The 25,662-nt window shown below is 44.5% G+C and overlaps 1 protein-coding gene across 7 annotated transcripts in view; it reads left to right on the top strand.

The window, feature by feature from the left end:
* Positions 1-25,015, top strand: part of RERE (arginine-glutamic acid dipeptide repeats) — a 290,268-nt gene extending 265,253 nt beyond the window's left edge. For 6 of the 7 annotated variants that reach the window (XM_083163286.1, XM_083163289.1, XM_083163288.1 and 3 more), the window contains 12 exons: positions 1,110-1,272; positions 3,300-3,392; positions 3,522-3,721; positions 4,505-4,666; positions 4,845-4,958; positions 6,197-7,569; positions 7,758-7,980; positions 8,068-8,779; positions 12,117-12,188; positions 17,499-17,645; positions 22,346-22,526; positions 22,697-25,015. In XM_083163286.1, the coding sequence (XP_083019412.1) occupies positions 1,110-1,272; positions 3,300-3,392; positions 3,522-3,721; positions 4,505-4,666; positions 4,845-4,958; positions 6,197-7,569; positions 7,758-7,980; positions 8,068-8,779; positions 12,117-12,188; positions 17,499-17,645; positions 22,346-22,526; positions 22,697-22,730 (3,474 nt within the window). In that variant the 3' untranslated portion in view covers positions 22,731-25,015. The remainder of the gene's footprint in view (positions 1-1,109; positions 1,273-3,299; positions 3,393-3,521; positions 3,722-4,504; positions 4,667-4,844; positions 4,959-6,196; positions 7,570-7,757; positions 7,981-8,067; positions 8,780-12,116; positions 12,189-17,498; positions 17,646-22,345; positions 22,527-22,696) is intronic. The other variant, XM_083163291.1, reaches the window with a different exon arrangement.
* Positions 25,016-25,662: the final 647 nt, after the last annotated feature.

Below are 25,662 nucleotides of genomic sequence, written 5' to 3'. Positions count from 1 at the left end.
AGGCCCCCTTACACTTGTCCAACTTTTTAAGGGACAAGTTGGACCTGATTGACTTGAGATTTATCCTATGTGCAGTAGGATCAATCTTTTGGTTAGACCCAATGCTTGTGGGAACGTGCATCAGGTCCTACAGCATCAGGCACACCAGATTTTGTCAGATAAATTGGCCCAATCCATCTGAATTGTTTCCAATCTGACAATCTCACAAGTGTAAAGGTGCCCATACACAGGCGATGTGGTCCGATTTCGTCCGATTGCGACTAATCGGCCCGTCAAATCGGATTAAATCGCCTCTCCCTGACATGCAATCAGGTCCGATGACCAGGTGGTCGTACTGGCTGGCCGTCCGACCACCCATTCTGGGCCATCCCTACAGGTGGCGAAGCGGGCGGGAAGCAGGGACGCATGCGATCCATCACAACGGATCGCATGCGTGCCTGCCGCTGGGAAGGTCCCGGCGGCTTGCAGGGTATCGGGTGTCCGAACACTGCTGAGAGACGTCTCAGCAGCGTATGGGCACCTTTAGGGGGCTAGGTCGACATGGACGAATGTCTTACGCAAGCAAAGTGTCGACATGAGGTTTTCACTTTTTTGGGTGTCTGTCGGCATAGGTCGACATGAGTACAATCCCCTCGGCATGCTTTGGTCACGGTGCCTAGCTGAGCACGCACACTATTATATTCTCCCTCCATGCCCACTGGAATGGTAAAGGATGAAGTCAGTTTTTTTTTTTTTAATAAAATCATGAAAAATTCATGTCAACCTTTTTCATGTTGTTTTGACCATGTTGACCTTTTTAGTGTGTTTACCTTTTGACTGTTAACCATTAGTTGCTGTCCTTTTGACCTATCCCTGCATACCACAGGGATATAGAAAAGTCACTGGCACACTGTAACACACTACATAGGTTATACAAAAGGAACGATTTGCTCATTTTCTCTCTTTTGATGCAAAGTACTTAATAACATGAATGCTTTTTGTACCTTTCGTGCATTAAATAGCCATTACAAGTTTTTCCTCAACATTTGCCTCCATGGTATATAGTTATTCCTGTTTTAGTTCTGTAATATGTGACTACGCTGTTTTACATTGTTTCTTATTGCTTGCAGGGGGAACTTATTACCTTTTATTACTATTGGAAGAAAACTCCTGAAGCGGCAAGCTCCCGCGCCCACCGCCGGCATCGCAGACAGGCAGTTTTCCGCCGCATCAAAACTCGCACCGCCACCACCCCTGTTAACACTCCCTCCCGACCACCGTCCAGCGAATTCTGTGAGTGCATTCGGTGACACACAAAACAAGCGTTCTAACCTCAGCCTTTGTTTAAAGATCACATTCAGTTCAAATGTTTACATAAAGAAACCTGACTGAACTGAACCTGCATTGAAACAAGTCTGTAAATGTAATCAGTTAAACTTAGCCTTTACAATTGGCAAGTGTTACTGTTTTAACTTGTGTCATATTATGGGCAGTGATACAAAAGGTAGGAGACTGGTGTCTCTCTAGCTGCTGTCATGTGTATGCTGGGAGTTGTAGTTTTATAACCGCTTCCTGGAGCACTTGGCTTAGCCGTAACACACATACATTGTACACATTAGGGATGCCAATCCCGGGGCATTTTTTCAATCCCGGGAATCGGGATTGAAAAATGCTCAATCCCGGGATTGGCATCTCTAAGTCAGTTTAGGCCAAAAAACACCCTATATATAATGCCGGCCAGCTCAGACGCTGCCCGGCATTATATATGCGCATGCGCATATAATCCCGAAATCCCGGGATTGGAAGATCCAATCCCGGGATTCAAATCCCGGCGTTTTTTAGGCGGGATCCCGCCGATCCCGATCCCGGGATTGGCTACCCTAGTACACATACATCTTTGTAAGCACTAAAAAGCTGAAAGAAATTATTGAGAAAAGGAACCAAAATCTTTTAAGTTTTAACATTCACAGTTATATCTGTACAGGTGTGCTTTTATACTGTTAGACTGTTTTAGTTTACAATCCCATAAATGGCAGTTACATTTAGTAGGTGGGCTGGTAACAGAAAAAGGGATAAAAAAGATAACGGTACTTGTTTCCTAGCACGGCCACAATCGCGGGCATCGTGTGCCTTAACTTTAAGGCACACGATGCCCGCGATTTCCCTTGAAAAAAACCACAACTGTGGCACATCGCGTCGGTCGGGTGCCTTAAGAAGGCACACGACGCGACCGAAGCGATGCCCACGATTTCCCCATAGGCTTCAATGTTAAAATATTTTAACATTGAAGCCTATGCGCGCCCGACGCGATGCCCTCGATTTCTCCATAGGCTTCAATGTTAAAATATTTATCATTGAAGCCTATGGGATGGACCCGATTTGTCCATAGGCTTCAATGTTATGGGGGGGCCTTCCATCATTAAGCACACGCCCTATTTAGTTTCCATGGTGAGAAGTCTTCTATATACTGTAAAAGTTGCTATGGTGACAAAGTATTGGATTTGCTGAAACCATCCTGGCATAAAAAAAAGTAGCAGACGGTCCCAGGAATCTCCGCAACCTATGTCTTTGTTGCACCCTCTCAGCGTGGCCCTTTCGTCCCTATACCACAACGCCTACATCATTTCTAGCAACTCTTTAGCTTTAGCATCTAATTCGAGAGGTTGTTGGAGCAATATTACCACTTACTGTCCCATGTCACGCCATGATGATGTTGGCCTATGTTCAGCCTATAAGAAGTTAACGATTAATATACCTGGGAGTTTGCAAGAATAATGGCACTCGCGAGCTGTACAAAATTAGATGAGACACCTTGCTTAAGACAGAAGTTTCACTTTCTGCCAAAATAAGATTAACACTTCATTAATCTGTCAGTAAGTTCAATTACATGTTTTAATTTAATTATCTTTAGTTCAGAGGATTGACAGTTACTTACACTGAATGAATTATATGCAAGTAATCTGATTTAATAGCTTTAATTGGCTAGTTTCCAGCCTGCCAGACATCGGTAGTGCGGAGTGATGGCAGATACAGGTGTGAGTACCGAAGAATGAGGCGCAACAAGTGTCAGAAGCAGCTGTGTTTTCCTCCCCCCCCCCCCCCATATCTGGTCTCTCGTTGTGTTTCCATGTCTGGGTTCAATAGAATGTGTTTAGGAAGCTAGGTTATTTATTGCAATATAGATTTATACTTGACTCATAGGCCAGAGAACACCAGACTGTAGTTGCACTTTGACCAGCGGCGTGTAATGTATATTATAGTACTGTTTTTTTAGAGTGTTGTTCCTTCTCTATATTTTAATACATCTTTTTTTCTTTTAGTGGATCTTAGCTCAGCCAGTGAAGATGACTTTGACAGCGAGGACAGTGAGCAGGAGCTGAAGGGTTACGCTTGTCGCCACTGCTTTACAACCAGTATGTAATCCAGTTAAGTCCCTCTTACGTGGGTCAGGGGCTTGTTCTTAACATACAACATTCATATTTAGCCACCACTAGAGTGCAGCTCATATTAGTTATTGTTGCTGCTGTTTTTTGTTACTGCAGCTTCCAAGGACTGGCACCACGGGGGCCGGGAAAACATTCTTCTGTGCACGGATTGCAGGATTCATTTTAAAAAATACGGCGAGTTGCCCCCTATTGAAAAGCCAGTGGATCCCCCACCGTTTATGTTCAAACCTGTCAAGGAGGAAGAGGATGGTCTTAATGGAAAGCATAGCATGAGAACCCGGAGGAGTAGAGGCCCGGTAGGCTTGCAGTTTTATCTTTTTAACCCAACTGGTTGTGTGTGTTAAGTTTTAAGTGAATACGGTTCTCTTACGTGAAATGCCAGTCATTGCATCATCTAGTTCCTTTTCATTGGAAGCCATTAATAGGCCTCAGTCATCGAGTAATGATCAGTGCCTGCGCTCAATCTGCGTCATCGTAACTAGAACTTGTGTCCATTTCGACATTAATATTGCATTAACTAGTAAACACTACATTTAAAATGAAAGTATGAAAGCGATTCAATAGCGTTTCCTAACAAAGGCAACTGTCCTGCGTAATTAAACAAAACGATGCACAGTGTATTTTTTATTAATTGCCCCTTTAATTAAGGGGTCAGTCCTATTCATCGCGAAGGGCGCAATGTGCCGTTGCAATGACCCCTGAATTTGCACCCTTTAGGTGGGGCATCACACACTTTTGTGCGAATCTACTTTTGTGCGAATCTACTTTTGTGCGAATCTACTCTACTTTTGTGCGAATCTACTTTTGTATTAGTCTTGTGCATGCCATGCGATGAAAAGCAAGTACAAAAAGTATGTGCAGCACATACTTTTTGTACTGTGCGATGAGATGCCGCGGGAGCGCGCACCTCAAAGCACAGATCGCACCACCGGGATCGAGGCGTGTATGGGCACCTCTACTCTGACAGGAATACACACATGTATTCAGCATATTCTTTACTAGATTCTTCATCTATACCATTTTACCTTAATTTCAAAATGTCTAAAACCCATGCCGTTCTATTTTCTTCTGCCAAACAGATGTCTACACTACGCAGTGGGCGTAAGAAGCAGCCTGCCAGCCCAGACGGCAGAGTCTCCCCTATAAATGAAGACATCCGTTCCAGCGGCCGAACCTCTCCAAGTGCTGCCAGCACATCCAGTAATGACAGCAAAGCGGAGTCCCTCAAGAAGCCGTCAAAGGCAAGCAGCAATTATACAGTCAGATTGGGTTGTTAATTAAGTGTCATTTGTTATAACTAGAACCTTGTCAGTGGGCTACCGTAACCTTTCAGATTTCAGTCCCAAATGACAATAGATTAACACTTACGATTTCCTAGCACTATTTCACATTTTTAACATGTTTCTTTTATCACTGCAGAAGATTAAGGAGGAACCTTCATCCCCCATGAAGAGTGCCAAACGTCAAAGAGAGAAGCCAGCATCCGACACAGAAGAGACAGACCGGACCACAGCAAAGAAGTCTAAAACACAAGTGAGTCAGTCACCGCTACCTTACAGGCAGTGGACACCAGAAGGTTCTCAGGGCACTTTTTTTTCTTTGTTTTTTTATCCTGTGTTGCGAGCTTAATTAGTAACAAATGTCTTCTGGCATTGACTAGTCAATCATTTGTTAAGTGGCCATTAGAGATGGTGACCTTATTGCGCCGAGCTCGGTTTCTCTGGTCCCACCACTTTCAGTGACTGTATGGTGTTCTAGAAGACCCTTTTACTGTAGTTCTAGGCCAGTGGTCACAGGTGCAGATCTTAATCATGAAAAATGTGTTTTCTATTGGGCGATCTAATTGGATTGCTCAAATAAAAAAAATAAAAAAATCATTGATGACACTATGGTGTCACTATGGTTAGGCCATTTGAGACCATAGGATGTGTACAGTATATCACGCTTCCTGTCGGTCTACACCTTGCTTATCAGTTACTTGTCCATCTTATTTACATATATATTGTAATAGGTGAATATTTTTGGTCTGTGTACTTGGGAAAAGTAGCCATCTCAAAAGCACATACTGTTACTTCTCTACTCTTTCTCATTTCTGAGCATTGTACTGGTGGGTGCATCACCCGGACATTGTATTTTTGAATGCAACAGTTGCTTGTGTATTGCATATATTTTATCCCCTGAATTGCCCTATATAGGGGGCTTTTCAATCTTTCCCCCTTATTTCCGATTTTCAAAAAGAAGTGAATTTCACTATTCAATCTCGGCCGTTTTCACCAGGATAACGCAGCTGCAGGCTTGGCGTTATGAAAAGCCGAATCTGCATTTCTGGAAACGGCTGCTAAATTTTCGAATTAGCGGCCATTTCCACGGAAAAAGAGTGGGTTCACAGATTTTCTGATTTTTGGATTGATTCCGAAAATCGGAAAGAAAAGGAAAAAGATTTGAATAGATATTCCATCTATTCAAATCTCTTTCCTTTTCTTTCTGATTTTCGAATCCAATCTCTTTACAGAAACTGGCGCTATTTTTTCATTTTGGTGAAATAACAGCATTGACTACACAATAGTTTTTAAGGGCATGACTCAAAAGCTTTGCTCATAAGCTCTGGAACAATCCGTGTAGATAGAGTAGAAAGTTATTTGTATATTGGTGGAGGAGCATGTAGAGGGAAATTGCAATTTGAAATATCGACTTGTGTAGCATTTTTATGTTTGTTTTTCATCCTTTATAAAGAAGTCCTTGTTTTCACCTTTTTATTTTTGTTGCTACAGGAGATCAGTCGGCCAAACTCGCCATCAGAAGGAGAAGGAGAAGGAGATGGCGAAGGAGAGGGTGAAGGAGAGAGCTCCGACAGTCACAGTGTTAATGATGAGGGCAGCAGTGATCCTAAGGACATTGACCAGGATAATCGCAGCACGTCTCCCAGCATTCCGAGTCCCCAAGATAACGAGAGCGACTCGGACTCCTCAGCTCAGCAACAGCTGTTACAACCGCAGAATGGAACTTCAGCCATGGTCCCTCCCGCTGTGTCTCCAGGCCCTATTCCACAAGTTATCCCTCCACCTCACAGCATTGCCCCTGGTCAAATATCACCATCTACATCGTTACCTCCTTCCCTGCCTCCTCAGCCTCCATCACTTTCCCTTGTTCAAGCACCCATTTTACACCCTCAAAGACTTCCCTCTCCACATCCAGCAATACTGCCCCTCCCTGGGTCTCAAGGAGAGCCACAGCCTCCTATACCTGCACAAATACATCCACAATCTCCTCACCATGGGCCAGTCGCCTCTTTACCACACAACATACAGCCACATCCCATTTTACAGTATCCAGGTTCCTCCCCACCTCAGTCCTGTCCTGCTCAGGTCTCTCCAGTGCCACAAACTCCATCTCATAATTTCCCTCACAGTACTCAGGGACCACCACCAAATGCTCAGCCTGCTCTGCAAACACCACCACAGCCTCTGCGTGAGCAGCCTTTGCCCCCAGCACCTATTACCATGCCTCATATCAAGCCACCTCCCACCACCCCTATTCCTCAGACGCCTACACCATCTCATAAACACCCTCCTCATTTACAAGGTCCCCCTCCGTTCTCTTTGAATTCCAACTTGCCCCCACCCCCTGCTCTCAAGCCACTTAGTTCATTACCTGCCCACCATCCGCCTTCTGCTCACCCTCCTCCTCTGCAGCTTATGCCTCAGAGCCAGCAACTTCAAGCGACGGCAGCACAACCACCAGTCCTGACTCAAAGCCAAAGCCTTCCCCAGACACCGGGGCACCCTCCATCAGGACTACATTCCATACCTCCTCAGCCTTCCTTCTCACAGCACTCATTTATACCTGGAGGGCCATCGTCTATTACTCCACCAACATGCGCCCCCGCTCCTACCCCATCTTCCATGTCATCGGCATCACCAGGTCTTCAGCTTCCACCTCCTGTTGCCACTTCTGCTACAGCTTCTGGTGTCTGCATTCCCGTGGTATCTCAGTCACCCAACCCGCAACCTCTGCTGCCAATACAGATCAAAGAAGAGGTACCTGATGAGATTGATGAACCTGAAAGTCCTCCTCTTCCTCCACGGAGTCCATCTCCAGAGCCTACTGTGGTGGATTCACCCAGTCACGCCAGTCAGTCTGCAAGGTATAATTATAGAAACTTGCCTTTTATCAAACAAGGGCTATTAAAGTGATTCAGCATCCTATTGATCAGGAATGATATAATCTGCCTCTTTCACCTTTTCCTTTTTAAATGTAATTTTTTTAATGATCATTTTTGTAAAGGGCTCAATAACGATTGTATTTTATGTTTAACAAATGTGTTTACTACAGGTTCTACAAACATCTGGATCGTGGCTACAACTCATGTGCTAGGACTGACCTCTACTTCATCCCTCTGGGTGGTTCCAAACTGGCGAAAAAGAGGGAAGAAGCTGCTGAGAAAGCAAAGAGGGAAGCAGAGCAAAAAGTCCGTGAAGAGCGAGAACGGGAAAAAGAAAGAGAAAAAGAAAAGGAGAGGGAACGGGAGCGTGAAAGAGAAGCGGAAAGAGCAGCGGTATGCATCTTTGACTAACCTATGATTAAAATAAAGAACAAATACGTTTACCATGTATGTGACCTTCTTTTCCTCACCTTATTACAGAAGGCTTGCAGTTCCCACGAAGGACGGCTTGGAGACTCCCAAATGGGAGGACCAGGGCAGATGCGGCAATCCTTTGAACCACCGACAACCATAGCGGCTGTTCCGCCTTACATTGGGCCAGATACACCTGCTCTACGTACCCTGAGTGAATATGCTCGACCACACGTTATGTCCCCCACCAATCGTAATCATCCTTTCTTTGTCCCTCTTAACCCCAATGACCCTCTCCTGGCTTACCACATGCCAGGCTTTTACAATATGGACCCTAATCTTCGTGAACGGGAATTACGTGAGCGGGAACTCCGAGAACGTGAAATCCGGGAACGGGAGCTGCGTGAGAGAATGAAACCTGGCTTTGAGGTGAAGCCACCTGAGATGGATCAACTTCACCCCGCTGCTAACCCCATGGAACATTTTGCTAGACATGGTGCACTCACCATGGCCCAAGCTGGCCCACATCATTTTGCTGCTTTCCATCCTGGTTTAAACCAACTTGATAGAGAGAGACTGGCTCTGGCAGGACCACAACTTCGGCCAGAAATGAGTTACCCTGAGAGACTGGCAGCCGAGCGGATACACGCGGAGCGCATGGCATCGCTTACAAATGACCCTTTAGCCCGGCTTCAGATGTTCAACGTCACACCTCATCACCACCAACACTCGCACATACATTCACACCTCCATCTTCATCAGCAGGACCCATTACATCAGGGTAAGTTTTGGAAGCTAGGGGGTTCGGGGTGCCATAGACAAGAAAAATGTCAAAGTAAGAGAAAGTCCTGTCCAATTGCAATACTTTTGTGTTTCATCTGTAGAAATTGATTTTCTCCCATGGGGCAGATGTATTAAGCCTTAACAATAGATAAATGCAAGTGTGAAATATAGAGATAAACGTCCAGCCAATCACCTCCTTACTGACTTTTTTTCCAAACGCAGCCTGTAACATGGAAGTTAGGAGCTGATTGGCTGGACGTTTATCTCTATATTTCACACTTGGGTACTTGTTTCCTAGCACGGCCACAATCGTCCCCGATTTTCCCATTGAAATGCATTGAAAAAAGTCAAAATCGCGTCGTATGCGGCTAAAAAAGGCTTAAATGGTCCAGACGCGATGCCCCCGATTTCCCATAGGAAACAATGTTAAATGCCTCAATTTACTCGCGATGCCCCCGATTTCCCATAGGAAACAATGTTAAATGCTTCAATTTACCCAAATCATCCTAGGGAACAATGGTAAATGGGCCAGAAACCCCCCAAAACACCCCTGAACAGTGAAATGTCCCCCCAAAAGTAGTTTACGCCACCCCACGATCAACGCGAACCCGAAGCGTGGCGAGCGCAGCGAGCCCGCGAGGGGCGGCGGTACGCGCCCTCCGACCTTTTCATACCCCCACTATCCACGTCGGCGTGGAGTTGAGAATAGAATAGTGTGGCGAGCTACCGAGCCCGAAGCGTGGCGAGCGGACGTGGATACCTGTGAAGCCCGCGAAGGGACGCGTTTACCTGTGAAGGTATCCGCGTCCCCTCGCGGGGCTCGCTGCGCTCGCCACGCTTCGGGCTCGCTGCGCTCGCCACACTATTCTATTCTCAACTCCACGCCGACGTGGATAGTGGGGGTATGAAATGGTCGGAGGACGCGTACCGCCGCCCCTCGATGGGCTCGCTGCGCTCGCCACGCTTCGGGTTCGCGTTGATCGTGGGGTGGCGTAAACTACTTTTGGGGGGACATTTCACTGTTCAGGGGTGTTTTTTGGGGGTTTCTGGCCCATTTACCATTGTTCCCTATGATGAGTGGGTAAATTGAGCCATTTAACATTGTTTCCTATGGGAAATCGGGGGCATCGCGGGTAAATTGAGGCATTTAACATTGTTCCCTATGGGGAAATCGCGGGCATCGCGTCGGTACCATCGCACCCGATTTTTTTTGTGCATGCGATGGCCGCGATGCCCCCGATTTTTACTCACGATGCCCACGATCATGATCGTTGTGGCCGTGCTAGGAAACAAGTACCCACACTTGCATTTATCTATTGTTAAGGCTTAATACATCTGCCCCAAAGTAAGAAAACGAGTCTCAACCAAGTACAGGCTGAACCTTCCATCTGGCCTGGCTTTCCTTGTCTGACCTGTCAGTAATTATTTTAATGTGTGCTGCAATCCTAGCAGAGGAGACATTGGCTCAGCTGAGAGGACTGCCGGCATCTCCTTCACTTTATTTCCATCATTAACTAAGGGATAACCACTAGACAATAACCTGTTTAAAAATACCTAAAAAAATAGTTTTCGTGTTTTCATCCATCCTTTTATAAATGTTCCATTGAAACTCTGCTTTTAGAAACTAGTTTATACAGTTATATTGTCCAAACACTCGGTGATTGGTCTTGCCAATAGGATGTTCATGCACAATAAAGCCTATTTATCGGAAGAATAGCTCTCCTTAGCATACAATAGGTATATTACTGATATTTCTGTAAATTTTTTAAATTTCTTTTTGTTTTTTAAATGTTCAACCGTCAAACCATGCGGGGGTGGCCAACTATTTCCTATTCAGAACGTCCAACCTAATCCATGTACGGAATCGGTGACCAGCTGTTCCTTCTGTACGCTTAGTTTGTGTCCTTTTTGTACTGGAAATTCCCATAAATATAAGTTTTAGACTCCACTTAAAACCAGACCTGGAGGTATAGTTACTAAAGACCCTAAAAAATGAGAAGTTGTGGTGGTATCCATAGTAACCAATCCAATTTCTTTTTATCATTTTCGGTTTTGCATTTTAGGATATGATAGCCGGAAGCCGATTGGTTCAAATGGGCAAAACTTCCACTTGTCTACTTTAGAAGCTTTAGTAAATACACGCCCTAGTCTCGGGAAATTTTTTACAAAAATTGTTTTGATTTAGTCTTAAATTCATTTTAGAGTCAAATAGGATTTTCTGGCGTAGCTAGGAAATTTATTTGTAGCGGATTGTTCAATGCATTTTACGAATCATTTTGTTACAAATCGTAGAACATTGTTCTGTGTGAAACGTTCCGTCTATGCGTTAGGGGTAGAACAGTTGCGAGATCTATGAGGAACCATTCATGTCTGTAGAGTTGTGTTGAGTGGCATTTGTTTTGTACTTGGTATTTGCATGTGTGCTTCCACCAGCTTACATTGTGGCTCAGGCTCCAAAGAATGACATGGTTAGTTTCTACTGTCCCCATTCAGAAATCAGCTTTTGACACTATGGGGATGTATCCAATGGACCCTGGTTAAACATCGGGAGCAAAAATATCGGTGTTCGCTTTTTCACCCCGGTGTTTAGCCCAATGTATTTTATTGGCCTATCCGATTGGATCGTCTGATTAAAAGTCTCACTAGTTCAGTGAAACCTGTGTGTTTGATGAAAGATAGGTAGGTGAAAGATATCCCAGACAAGTCGTGACACGTTCCGGGTAATCAAGGCTATTTATATAACACTGAGCGAGGGTATGATTGCGGGGTAATAAGATTTCTCCCTATGGTTTCAAAATATCACCCATCATATACAGATAAGAGGACCGTTCCAACATCAGGAGGCAACTTTATTAATTTTTGCCCTCTGATATTTATTACATACATTTTTAAAAAATCAGTTTTTATTCCATTTCTGGTAAATGTTTTTTATGCATTTCTGTTTTACGACTAGTAAGAAATGTGTGTTAAACACGTTTTACGTTTGACATGTGTTTTTTACTGGCTTAAAATAAAACCCTTACCATACACTAGTGTGTATGGGACAGGGTGTGTGTTGGGTTTGTCCCCTACATTAGCTCTGACAAGGAGATTAGGTAACCTCGGTAGACTTGCACGGAGTTATAGCAGATTCATGTAAACGTTGCTCAGAAAATGTTAAAATGAGTGTATTTTCAGCATGTGAGCTCCTCCCCTCCCTTTGACTGACAGATCAAACCTGGGGCGGTTCAGTTCCCTTCCTGGCCAAATCAGCCTGTTATTTTGGTAGGGTGTAAATCCATGTGTGATACATCTATGTGATAGAGGCATTTTACGATATTATGTGTTTTCAATAGACTGCTGCTGTAACTCTAAGTCTTGGCCGGGCATGGCTGAAAACGGGACATGTGTTCCAGTCCACTTTCCTGGTAAATAAATGTAACCATTTTGTAAGGGAGAGGAGAAGGACTTGGGAGACCGGGATTTCCTTCTTAACAGTCAAGCGAGCCCAAAAATTCATAACTAGAAATGTGCATTGTGGAAAGTCTTGATAAATAGCTCTGTTTCCCCTCTTGCATTTAGATATGCCGGATTATGGTGTGACCGAAGTTTAGCAATAGTGGCTCCGGTAACTCCAATATTGGGGCAGGCTTCAGTTGCTGGGACACTTGCCCATCAGAGCGTTTCCATGGAAAGAGGGAGGAGCTATGTGGTCTATTACTATGTTTCCTTAGTCCAGCATGTATATGCAATATATGTATACAGCAAATAAGCATCCTAAAATATAATCTGAACTAGTGTCCAAAGTGTGCTTCGCACGGAACGCTTCCACGTTTCCGTTCTACATTCAACTACATTCAACTACATTCTGCTACGCCTTGACAACCCTGTTACCCTCTCAGCCTAAATCTATGCTGCCAGAGTGACACCATAATAAAACAATACCTAAGGCTGGGGGCGCACAAGGAGCCACAGCTGCCGGGTCCGGCCACCGGATGGTGAGACTGCATAGATTATGGAGTGTATTCAATGCCTTTTAGCGAGCAGTGCCGATAGCTCACCCTCACGGGTCAGTATTCAACTGACACCCCCCCCCCATACTTGCTGTTTCCACCTCGCTAGGTTTTTACAGCGAGTGCGGTCATCAAATGACGAGGGTTGCCTCTATATGCAGTGGGCTCACTGCATTAGTGGCGAACCTCACCGTTAGGGAGGATTACCCGGAACATGGAATAGGGTGAGCGCCCGGCCGGCGAGGGACTTAGATGACGAGGATGGTTCATTATCGCCGATCCTCACTGAAAACAAGCCGCCCTGTGTGTTCACACATACACTGTGTCTAGAAATCAGGTCGGGAGTGGTCTGATCGTGTTCTGCAGGATCCAGCCACACTGCGGTGCGACCCCTTCCTCCTTGCGACTCCCGCCTAAAGTGCAATTTAGTTATGTGATAATTAATGGGAGCCCATTGTTGCAGTTCAGTTGTTTTGGATTCCCTTTAATTATGGTCCCCAGTTAGTCAGGGTTAAGCCACCGAAAGCTTAATAAGACTAAATTAATGGGTGCAAACAGAACAGACCATTTCGGCTCGCCTCCTACTCGGGGGGAGGCAAGCTGAAATATGTCTGCTGAGAATAATGGGTGTTTGTTAAGAGCAGCAATTGAATAGCTCAGATAGAAGCCAATTAGTTTAGATGCTTTAAAAGCCAATCAGTGGTACTTATGTATTATCTGGGCTCCCATGTTAAATGCACCCCCTTTTTTCATACCCCTACTATCCAACTACGCATGGAGTTGATTTTATATAGTGTAGCGAGCCACTGTGCCCGAAGCGTGGCGAGGGGACGCAGTCTCATATGAAAACCGGGAGCCCAGATATTACATACCCAATCGTCTTTCACCCCAATATGTAGATCGATACGGTGAAAATTGCATCATTCAAAGCCACTTTCCCCAACATGTTATAGTTTTCTTTTTAAAGGCGCTCTCCACCTTACGATAGCACATTATATTTTACTTTCCATCATGCTACTTTGAGTATGTTGCTGTTACTTTGTAGATGTTTTTTCTGCATTTTGCCAGTACTGATGCCCTCAAAACCATTTTGAATGAAGTTAAAAAAAAAAATAGATTTAAGTGGAAGCCCCATATAATGGGCACTAATTTACAGCTACGGTGTATTTTCATATTCTCGAGCAGCATCTTAATGGGGTGGAGTCATTATTATTTAATCTCCTATAAAGGTTGGTTTTCTGGCTATAGTTGGCCTTCCCTGGTTTGGAGTTACCGGACCCTTAGAGTTGCCGGACTGGTTAGAGTTGTTGGATCTGCCCTGGCTAATTAGGGATAACGCTTCATTAGTGCAAATCTGCTTGCATTGCTTGGACTTAATGGGGGGGGGGGCTATACAAGATCATGTAACAAAGACAAAGTTTATTTATAGCTTGGTGCAAATGGCCTAATGTGATGAAGTTTATGCATTATCTAATGGTTGCTACCGGTTACAACATGTGCCAGTCAACTCTTTTTTGGGGCGGGGCAGGGCATGTTTCTCTTTGCTTTGGGAGAAGGCTTTGGAGTCTTTCTGAAACGAGCAGTTGGGATGTGTCTTGCACTGTTGTTGATTTGAATGTTATGTGGTCGTGTAAGTTTGAACTGAAGTGTAGAGGTTTATTGATGAACTACATTCTCACCCACCATTTACTGGAACAAAATATTTCAGTTCCGTTTCTCTATGCTACCAACCCACCTAGTGCCAACTACCCCATTTCTACATGTAGTCTTCTGCACCCCTGAAGATTTGGTGTTCCTTTCGTATTCCAGTCTTCTGAGGAAGCGGGCAGACACTGTAATTGCGGTAGAGGGGGCAGGACTTAATTATGTAAACTTGTGCCACTTTACCGCAGACCTGCAAAGTGCGGTATTTTGCCACGGCAGGAGTGAGGTTTTATAATGTCGCAGTAGGTAAGTATGACCTAGTGTCTGCAATAGACTACAGCAGGGACAATTTAATTTTTCAGGGGACTGGTGGCATTTAAGGGGGCTTGGTGGCATTCAGTGTGCATCTGTATTCTGGTGAGCATCACTTCGATGCGCCTTTATGCAAATATACATTTGCTACGGTGCCCCCGATATTGCCCAGCACACATTTGTTGGATGCTAGGCAAAATTTGTTATGTAGATAGATGTGGTGCAGCCGCTTTTCTCGGAGGTGTCCTGTAGATTCCAGGTGTAGCCGCTTTTCTCGGAGGTGTCCTGCAGATTCCAGGTGTAGCCGCTTTTCTCGGAGGTGTCCTGTAGGTTCCAGGTGTGGCCGTTTTTCTCGGAGGTGTCCTGTAGGTTCCAGGTGTAGCCGCTTTTCTCGGAGGTGTCCTGTAGATTCCAGGTGTAGCTGCTTTTCTCGGAGGTGTCCTGTAGATTCCAGGTGTAGCCGCTTTTCTCGGAGGTGTCCTGTAGATTCCAGGTGTAGCTTCTTTTCTCTGAGGTGTCCTGTAGGTTCCAGGTGTAGCCGCTTTTCTCGGAGGTGTCCTGTAGATTCCAGGTGTAGCCGCTTTTCTCGGGGGTGTCCTGCAGATTCCAGGTGCAGCCGCTTTTCTCGGAGGTGTCCTGTAGATTCCAGGTGTAGCTGCTTTTCTCGGAGGTGTCCTGTAGATTCCAGGTGTAGCTGCTTTTCTCGGAGGTGTCCTGTAGATTCCAGATGTAGCTGCTTTTCTCGGAGGTGTCCTGTAGGTTCCAGATGTAGCCGCTTTTCTCTGAGGTGTCCTGTAGGTTCCAGGTGTAGCCGCTTTTCTCTGAGGTGTCCTGCAGATTCCAGGTGCAGCCTTAGACTCTCGGTTGCCTACCGTCGTTCCCTCCTGGGGTGCTGTCTCTGGAGACCCGAACCACTCTTATTGCTTACATTGCTCTTAAACTAAAAGATGTTTCTGAAAATAAAATGAAGTGGTTCTTTTAATTCTTGTGCATATTAGAAGTCTGTTTCTTGTAATAACATACATACATACATACATACATACAACGTTATTTCTTTGTTTTATGTAGGTTTTGTTTATTTTTTCATGTATTGCTGATCAAGCCAGTATTCAGCTTATAATATCTGGCTGTAACGTTGCCTGTATGCAGCCATGGCTGCCTGCAGTGTGCTCGTTGGCACTGGTTCCGTGGCAGTGTTCACCTGAGGGCTGAAAGTTAAACAGAATAAGCATGTAGACCACATACATTCTCTGACATTGTGTCTTCAGACTTTATAGTAGAATTTTTGTCATGGTGTCCTCTGAAAGACTTCTTTACATAATACAACGCACGTCCTGAAAGCTTCTCCCCCACTATAATGATATGCTCATTCTGCTGCATGTTTGTGTCTGCGTAAGTGTGCACCTGCAGGTAACTGCTGTAATCTCATCCCTTGGTAGGGTTATTTAGCCTGCGTGCAATGGTTAGTGTGATTGTATGTCTCCTGGAATTTTACACCGCCCCATTCCCTGCTGTCGCTACAGAATAATGCTAATTTTAGAGTTCCTGTGCAAAGCTTTAACGTGACGCGTTCTAGACTTGTTGTTTTCTCTCCAAACTCATGTTCCATACTTTTCCTAAAGGGACATTTGAACATTTCCCTTTTCCTAAGCTTCTTTTGCAGGGTGCCACACCCTGCCCTGTTTTAAAACCTCAAAATTCACCCTGCCCTTTTTGTGTGTGGCAGTGTGCACCCTTGCGCTGCCCCCCACCGTGCTGAGAGGCCGCTGAGAACTTTCTTTGCGCGTCATCATGTGCGATGGGCAATATGGTGTGTGGTATAATGTGTAAGAGGCATTATAGTGTGTGCCATAATGTGTAACTGTCATTAGCACAGAATATGTAATGGGCATAGCAGAGTAGGACTGTTTAATGGGCAAAATCCTAGTGCAGTGTGCAAATAAAAAAATATATTTTTGTTTCTAATGTAAAATTATAATCTAAAACGTGAAAAAAGTGCACTGCCCTAAAAAAACTTTTAGTGAACACTACATATAAATGTAAAATGTTGATATAGCTTTTAATGACCATTGCAGATATTTTCCAAATACTGGCTAGACACGCATGTGATTATGTGCAGCTATATCCTCTCTCTAATATTCTCAATATCCAAACTGCTTTGTTTCTCTTGAGAATGTGGGAGGGATCTATATTATGTCGAAGTACCTTACTCTCATTTAGGGTGAATGATTTCTGGAGCACTATAATGATAGACCGCTTGTGGTGGGGGGAAATAGCCTGCCATGTTTCCGTGGTATTGATCTTGGGGAGAACACTGAAAAGCCGTTGCCTTGGGTAGTGTTTGTATATACTGTGTGTGCAATGTTGTCCTGTCTGTCATTTAGATGAAAGACTTTATTTCTGAGTACACGGAATGTGTGGCTAGTAAAAGTACCTGTTGTAAGTGTGTGTTATGCTGTTGTGATTATGGTTTGGAAAGCTGGTCTGTTAGCAGCAGCTGATGATGATTCTATTTTGCCTTATTTAATAAATATATAGAGAAAATCTTTTTTTTTTCCTCTGGGTAATAATGCACTATGCAGCATTGTTTGCATGTTCTTGGCGTAACAGGTTGGCTGCTAATTTATGGTTAGTGAGGGCAGATCCTTTCCTGAGCTCGCAAAACCCCAATCTCCCAGTCCCGATCTCTCTGTAACCTTTGATGTGTTGTGTTCCTGTATGGGTGAAACTGTTCCACTGAAATACTGTAACCCATTTATTCTATTCTAGGTTCAGGAGGTCCTGTTCATCCACTGGTTGACCCACTGGGAGCTGGTCCTCACTTAGCGCGCTTCCCGTACCCTCCCGGTGCCATCCCCAACTCGTTGCTGGCACAATCACCCCACGAACACGAAATGTTACGACACCCGGTTTTCGGTCAGTACTTTGTTTTGCATTAAGTGCTGGTTAGCATTTTGGGCATATGAGCTTGGAGAAATACTTTGGGGTGAAGGTTTTTGTTCTACAAAAAGGAATTTAATTTGGAAGTGCCCTCTTTGCAGCACAAAACATTTTCTTCTGGCTCAATCCCAGAGATCTCAATGTAAAGCCAGGGGGTGGTATACAGCCAATTGTGTGTGATATTAGGTGCAACATTATATGTGTGAAAAACATGCCATAAATGTAGCCATGTTGTGTATCTTGTTTCAAGCTGTTTATATGTGTTATCAGCTGAATTTTAAGACTGGAATTCAATTGTTTTTATCGCTCTAGTTGGTGCCTGATGGAGTAATTGTTGCTCTGATCAGTGGTGAGTGCTGTGGGTGCCCATATCTGCTCACAGCTTCCTGTGGTGGAAGGCAGACCTGTATGGAAGGGCTGGCTTTGAATTTTTGCACCTTGCCCATTAGTGTAGTTGGGTTTAGAACAGGGCGAGGCAACACCGTCCCTTCAGATGTTAATGAACTACACATCCCAGGATGCTTTGCATTAGTTTTGCTATGTGGCCATGCTGAAACTGATGCAAGGCATGCTGGGATGTGTAGTTAATCAACATCTGGAGGGCTGGTGTTGCCCAGCCCTGGTTTAGAAGCTTTGTGCAGATAAAGCTGGTACTTATGGGCATGATAATAGGAGCCCAAAACAATTGAGTTACTCCGTTAGGTGTCCCTTAAAGACTCCCTGTTAAAGGCAAGTCTATCATGCATACAAATCCTTATTCTGTAAGAGCAAACACCTTATTTTAAATATTGGGTAACAATAATTTAGATAATCACTTATATTATGTTATGACAATGTCAGTTCATTAGAAGAATCCCATGTACAGGGTTGCATTTAGACAGGCATCGTCCATACAGCTGCGTTGGGTACCAGCTATCGGGTTCCAGCTGGAAAATAATAGAACACCCATTTCCCAGTAAATGCTATGCTTAGAATTATGCTGAAATTGCCTAATGGGGCCAATGCGTATACAGTTCTTCATTAACATTAGACACTGAAGTCTGCATTACATTGGAGGATAGAATGAGTGTTATGGGAGTCGGCACTTTAAATTTTGCTGAACTGAGCTAGGCTCCTCCCCTCTACATTTTAAATTTCGCACCGCTGACCTCAGCACACGTGGCAGTGGCACCCGGAAGCACTGCTCTCTCTCCCTCACTGAGGCACGATGCTACAATCCCATGCGCCATCTTCCCCATGAGGCTCCGTCCAGCTGCATATGGACACTTACTTTTCCAATTTCGGTAGACTTGGAGGAATCCTTGCTGGAAGCATGGAAAACTCTGGAGAAAAAGTTTCAAATGTTAAAGCGGTTTAAATTATACTATCCGTTTCCACAGGAGTCCCACACTAAGGGGTAAACTCCTCCCCCAGCAGACACTTCCATGTCTCGTTTATCAAAACGTACTACCTTGCCAGTTCCTGGGGCGGTAGCTTTAAAAGAGTCTTCTAATCGTAGATTAGAGACCTCCCTAAAAATATTTATACAGCAGCCGGAGTCCGGTTACTTCCCGCCTTAGTTGCCTCGTTGGTCAACTAAGCACTGGAAAAATGGGCGTAACAACTCACTAGGTGTCTGGAGGAAGACCATCCTCATTTGGAACTAATGGTTTAGGCGGAACATATTAGAGAATCATCTGCCTATTTAGTTGATATACCTAGGGATGTGTCTGATTTAGCTGCCAGGATTTCTGCCTCTATTTCAGCAAATCAAATGGGCAGTGGAATCCCTTCCATATACGAGGGATGCTCTTTTTGAACCAGAGCTAGATAAACTCAATCTGCCTTCTTGCCGTCAACGGCGTCTACCTCAAAGCGGTCTTTTCGTGGACCCTCTTTTCGGTCCTTTCAGGGTTCATCTAAATTTAGAAAAAAAACAGAGGCTCTTTCTCCTCAGCCAGAGGAAGTTCTGCCCCATCTTCTTCATTGTCTTCCACAACTGCTGCCTGCTGTACCAACCTTAAACCCGTTGACAAACCATTGGCATGACGCGTGCTTCCAGACCACCTTTTTCAAGCCCAATGGTTACAAACTTGCAACGACAACTGGGTACGGAATATTGTCATCTGCGGTTACAGTCTGGAATTTGCCTGTCTTCCACCACACCGTTTCTTTAAGACGAGTCTCCCAGCCGAAGCAAGCAATTATGCTTTCAGCCATAGACAGCCTGTTACAAGCATGTGTAATACTGCCAGTTACAGAAGGTCAGCGCAGCCTTGGATTTTATTCCATTCTTTTTGTTGTGCCAAAGCCAGACTGCTTGGTATGACCAATTCTAAATCTAAAGAACTTAAACAAATCCGTTGTTTCCCGGAAATTCAAAATGTAATCTTTGCTTTCCGTGATTGCAAGTCTGGATCCCTTGGAATTTCTAAAATCTCTCGACATCAAGGATGCATACCTGCATGTTCCAATTTAGGAACAACATCACCAGTTCCTCAGGTTTGCAATTCGCAACCAACATTTTTAGTTTCAGGCCCTTCCTTTTGGCCTTTCCTCAGCACCTCAGGTCTTTACAAATATTATGGCTTGCATGATGTCAGCCTTGCGACTGCAGAGAATCACTATCATTCCCTACCTCGACGACCTGTTGCTAAAGGCGTCTTTACTAGATCAGCTGCGACAATACGACTACCACACCTGTCAATTTTTGCTCAGACACGGGTGGATCCTGAATTTAAAAAAATCGCAAATGTTACTCACTCAGAGACTGCTATTTTTGGGGTTGATCCCGGATACAGTTCAAAACAAGATTTTGCTCCTGATGGTGAAAATCCAGTCATTGCAGGAGCTAGTGAAACACGTGTTGAGAGACCAGTGGATCTCTGTACATATCTTCATATGGTCGCGACCTTCGAGGCTATCCCTTTTGGCCATTTCCATTCCAGAACTTTTCACTTAGATCTTCTAAAGCAGTGTACAGGCTCCCATCTTTATTTACACACACTGGTGGTATTATCTCCAATCTCTTGCAAAGCCGCAGCTTTGCAGTATAGGAATGGACGGTTCTGATGACAGATACCAGCCTTCGGGGCTGGGGAGCTGTAGTTCACCGCCATTACTTCCAGGGGCGTTGGTCCTCTCTGGAGTTCAGGTTTCCTATCAACATCTTGGTGCTCTGGGCAATACGCCTGGCCTGGACGCAGGCTCACTTGCTACGAAGAAGAGCCGTTATGATTCAATCAGAAAATGTTACTGCAGTAGCCTACAGTATATCAACAATCAAGGGGGCAGTCGCCAAGTGATCCGAGAAGTCCACCCAATTCTCACCTGGGCAGAAAATTATGCGACAAGTCTTTTTGCCGTCTCTATTCCGGGTGTGGAGAACTGGGAGGCAAATTATTTCAGCGGTCAGGACCTCCCAGTTAACTTGTCGGTTCATTCTGCAAATCGATCGAATGGCCTCCAGACTGAATCACTAGCTTCCTCAATATTGCTCAAGGACGAGTGATCCAGCGAGTGATCCATACCAACTATGATGAAGGCGCGTAAGTCAGTTACTTCCGCATATAACTATAGAATATGGACGCGTATGTGCTGTGGTACGAACGTCGGCATTTAACTACCGCCTTGTTCAGTCTGTTACACCTTTTACAAGCTGGGTTTCCAGCAGGGCTCCGCATGGGGTCCCTTAAAGTTCAGATCTCAGCCTTGTCTATCTTTTTTCACTGGAATTTGGGATTGCTGCTGGAGATCCAGACCTTCCTAAAGAGAGTGTTTACGTATTCATGCTCCCACGGCGCCGTGGGATCTTCCCCTGTTTTTTTCCAGTCAGGCTTTTGAACCGCTGGAATCCGACGACTTGTGTTGACTCGCATGAAAAACGGTTCTCTTATTTGCATTAGCCTCGGCCAGGAGGGTCTGTGGACTGGGGGCACTTTCCTGTCTTTCGCCCAATTTAGTTTTCCGCAAGGATAGAGCGGAGCTCCGGATGCGTTTGGATTTTTTGCCTTAGGTTGTCTCCGCCTATCACATTAATCAACCTATTGTGCTTCCGGCCTTATCGAGTGACTCCAGCGCATTAGATGTGGTGCGTGCCTTGCGCGTTTTTTGTGGACAGGACGGCATTTTTACAGAAGTTTGATGCCTTGTTTGTCCTATATGAAGCGAATAAGCGGAGCTGGTCAGCTTCAAAACAAACTAATGCTGGATGGATCTGTCCGACTATAAACCAACCATATGTAGCCGCCAGTCAGACTCCTCCAGAGTCCATTTGTGCTCATTCCACCTGTTCCATTAGTCCATCATGGGCTGCGGCATGGGGTGTCTCTCTGTCACAGTTGTGTAGGACGGCCACCTACAGGGGAGGAGCCTACCTCACTTCAACTAAATTTTAAGTGCCAACTCCTGTAACACTTACTCTATCCTCCAATGTAATGCAGACCTCAGTGTCCTCTGTGAAGTCAGAGAAAGGGAATTACTGGTGAGTACCAAATTCCTATTTTCCATAGCTTGGACTTCTGGAAAAGTTTTGTATCCGTATAAACTGCATTATAAAGTTATAATCATGGGTTTCTGTCAGCACTCTGATGTATTGATGTTGAGCAGTAGGTCGTTTTAACACTTACCTGCAACACAAAACCAGAATCCAGAGTTCTGTATATCTATTTAATCCTTACATATGTTGTTTCTTCCAGGTGCCCATTATCCCCGGGATTTGCCTGCTGGGCTCCCCCCACAAATGTCTGCCGCTCACCAGCTACAGGCTATGCATGCACAGTCTGCTGAGCTACAGAGGTTGGCAATGGAACAGCAGTGGTTACACGGTCACCCACACATGCATGGTGGCCATTTACCCAGCCAGGAAGATTACTACAGGTGAGAGCTTCAATGCATCAGACTTCTGTATTATCTTATATACACTGCAGTTTTTCAATACCTTAGTTTGATATCACTTCTTTAGCTATAATGTATATGCGCTTTAAGAGATATGGTTACAAAAATTTACTAATCCCGTAAAATTTACTAATCCTTTAACTTTTTTTCAGTCGTCTGAAGAAAGAAGGGGACAAGCAGTTGTAACACAGATCATTCTGGACCTCTCCCCTCCTTCCAGCTCCCTCGGACAGTCAGGCTCCACACACACAACGGGTCCCTAGAGGCTGCCAGATCCCTCCTGTATTTAAGACTTGTCATATAGTTTCATCTGTAAAGAAGACGACTGAACGTCAGTCTGGCAGTTCCTTGCATGATGCATTCTTCCCTCAGCCTAAGGAGGGAGCAGGTTTGGGGAGAGGTGGGGACAACATTGCACATTTGACAACAGATTGAACACCTCATGCTCTGGAGATGCTACCCCCATGTAATACACGCTGTGTGTAACAGAAGCCAGATGCTTGGTATACAACGTAACCTATTCCGCCAGCACTCTTGGACCTCTTGTGCTGCAACACAGATTAATTATTTTATGACATCAGCAGGAGACCCGAGTAATTGTACAAAGTTGCCCTAGTCTGTCCACATCCTGTAAATACATTAAGGACTAGGGGGACGGTTTCAGCAAACATCCGTTCGGTTCCTGTCCCTGCATCGCAGTTACTACCTGTGAATTTTCTTTAACCTCTTCATTGCCACCGGGACCTGTGACATTAAACCTTTGGCAGCAAAGCGGTTAAGAACTCAAGAATATAACCACAGAAATACTCAGTTTTACCAGGATGCATCGGTAAATCCAAAATCACAAACCCACGTTTAATTTCTCTAGCAACCATCTCCCCGCTGGTTCCCCCGCTTACATACAACATCAGTGTCTGAAGCTGAATAGTCCTCATTCATAATTGTTTCTTGGGAAGGAAGAATCTGGTTTTCCGCTGTTGCGGTTCTAGTCAGCCACTCCCGAATGTGGGTGATCTACGGAGAGGAGTTCCCTGTTATTTTTTGTTTGTTTTGTATTTCCTTTGTCCTGTTTTGCGTGTCTCACTTGTAGATAGGGGCTACAGCGTTTTAAGTTGTAGAGGCAAAACGCACACAGGCTTGTGCGTATCCACTTTATAGCATTAAAGTTTCTGCAGGGTTAGAACTTTTATTATTTAATTTATAAGGAAAGCCTCCTATGTTTTAGTGTTTTTGGGTCCTGCTATACTTAATGCCAAGGGTTTTATTTGTACAGATTCTATTTAACCTGGGCTGTTTCTTCTTTTTTTTTTTTTTTTCTAATGTTATTTTTTGTTTGTTTGTATGTTTCATCTATTTGTATCCTCTGCTCAGCAAGCGGCAGGCCTTTAACACAATAAAACTACTTTGGACGTGCAGGCGAGACCTGAAGGTATAGTTGGTAACTGCTTGTCCACCGTGTCATGTTGCAGAGGGTGGGCACTGCACTAGGCCGCCGGATTCATGCTACAACCCAATATGCTGCTCATGCAGACAACTGTTTTAAAGCAGTTGTCTAGACCCTGAAAAAAAAATGATCCCCCCCCCCCCCCCCCCCCCCCCCCAAGTATCCCAGCAAATCCACCACTCCTGCTATAGCGACTGTTAATTTGTTGGTTGGCAGCCAGCGTTCAGGGCTGCGCCAGATCACAATGTATAAAGGTCAATGTCAAGCACCCCTTCACTTTATAAATGGTCCTCCCTTTCCTCAGTGGTGACCAATAGAAAAGAGACTTCTTTGCAATGCATCCACAGCAGTGCTGGATAGCAAAAGATGGAAATCCTACACATAGGTCATATGACAGAGGCATTACAACTTCCATTCTTGCAATAGTATTTTACACTACAAATAATATATCTGCAAATACGAGTGTTGGCTAAATGTCTGTTAATGTATAAATAATGAGTCTTGCCTATGCCTATTACCTTCCAATCCCACAAGTGTCGGGGTGCTTAACAACTTTGCCCCTGCTGGCTGTTTTCTGTACAGCCTGTTCGGTGTTGAGGGGACCTGCAGTAAGTTGGGCTCTAGGGCCTCCCCAGCTCTGGCTTTTACTGCCATGGGGCCTGGTGACGCACAGCCTCGCCATGCTGGCAGGAAGAGAGTTAAGTTGACTGTTGTCTCTTTTGGTTATTTTTTTGTTACATTTTACCACTCCACTTTGTTTTTGTTCTTTCCTATTTTTGTAACTTCGGACGTTCAATGTGTAAAACTGTAAAGCTAATTGTTTCATGGCGCCATTTAGCAGAATGTACATCCAGACTGCTCCATTTCTATATATATCTTGAAGATTTTAATGTATATAGGAGTAGTTTGCCATGGGGGTAGAAACCCAGAAATTCGTGACTTCTGTGTTTTCTCCATTTTGAGTATTTTGTAATTTTTTGGGAAATATTTGTGGACATAAACAATAAAGCAAGCTACACCACAGAAAGTGTTGTTTGGTTTTGCTGCGATCACACTACGCCCATCTGGGGACAAACGCACACAACTGTAGTTGGGGCAGCGGACAATTTACAAAGGTGGCTTGGTATCGCATAAGCCTGAATATTTCTAGTAATACTTTTGCAGTACCTTACTATTCTATCTGTCGGTAGCGGCTATTCAATTGTTCCGTTGTTCCAGACACCAAATAATTCTCACCCTTGTTGTGCTTGGTTGTTAGGGCATCCAAACCATGGAGTTATTGCACATCATTGCTCACTACCCGAGGACGCCTCAAGAAGGTTTTCACCCCCTGCGGCATTTACACCTGAACGGAACAATGAGTTGCTCCATTAGGTGCGTGCTAGTGGCAGACGCAGTAGTAATTGCATAAGGCTGTTAATGTGGTTCTAGAGGTTTTTTTTATAAATAAAGCATACGTTTTTTCATAAAGCAGTGTATGTTCCTTAGTATAGATAATACAAAGTATAATGAGCTCTCACTAGGTAAATCAATAGCATCTATCTTCAGGTCTAGTAATCTGCCAGAATAACACAGTGGAGAAGGCTAGAACGTCTTTCATAGGGATAATTAGGTCCATAGTATTTGCTGGGCACATCTAAAGTTAGAACTTGCTATATTCTAGGTGTGTCCTGG

Source organism: Crinia signifera, chromosome 19, assembly GCF_055691185.1.
Source record: "Crinia signifera chromosome 19, ASM5569118v1, whole genome shotgun sequence".
In the NCBI taxonomy this organism is placed as follows: Eukaryota; Metazoa; Chordata; class Amphibia; order Anura; family Myobatrachidae; genus Crinia; species Crinia signifera.
The sequence above is the reverse complement of the archived record's forward strand: the minus strand, read 5'-3'. Positions and strand labels throughout refer to the sequence as shown.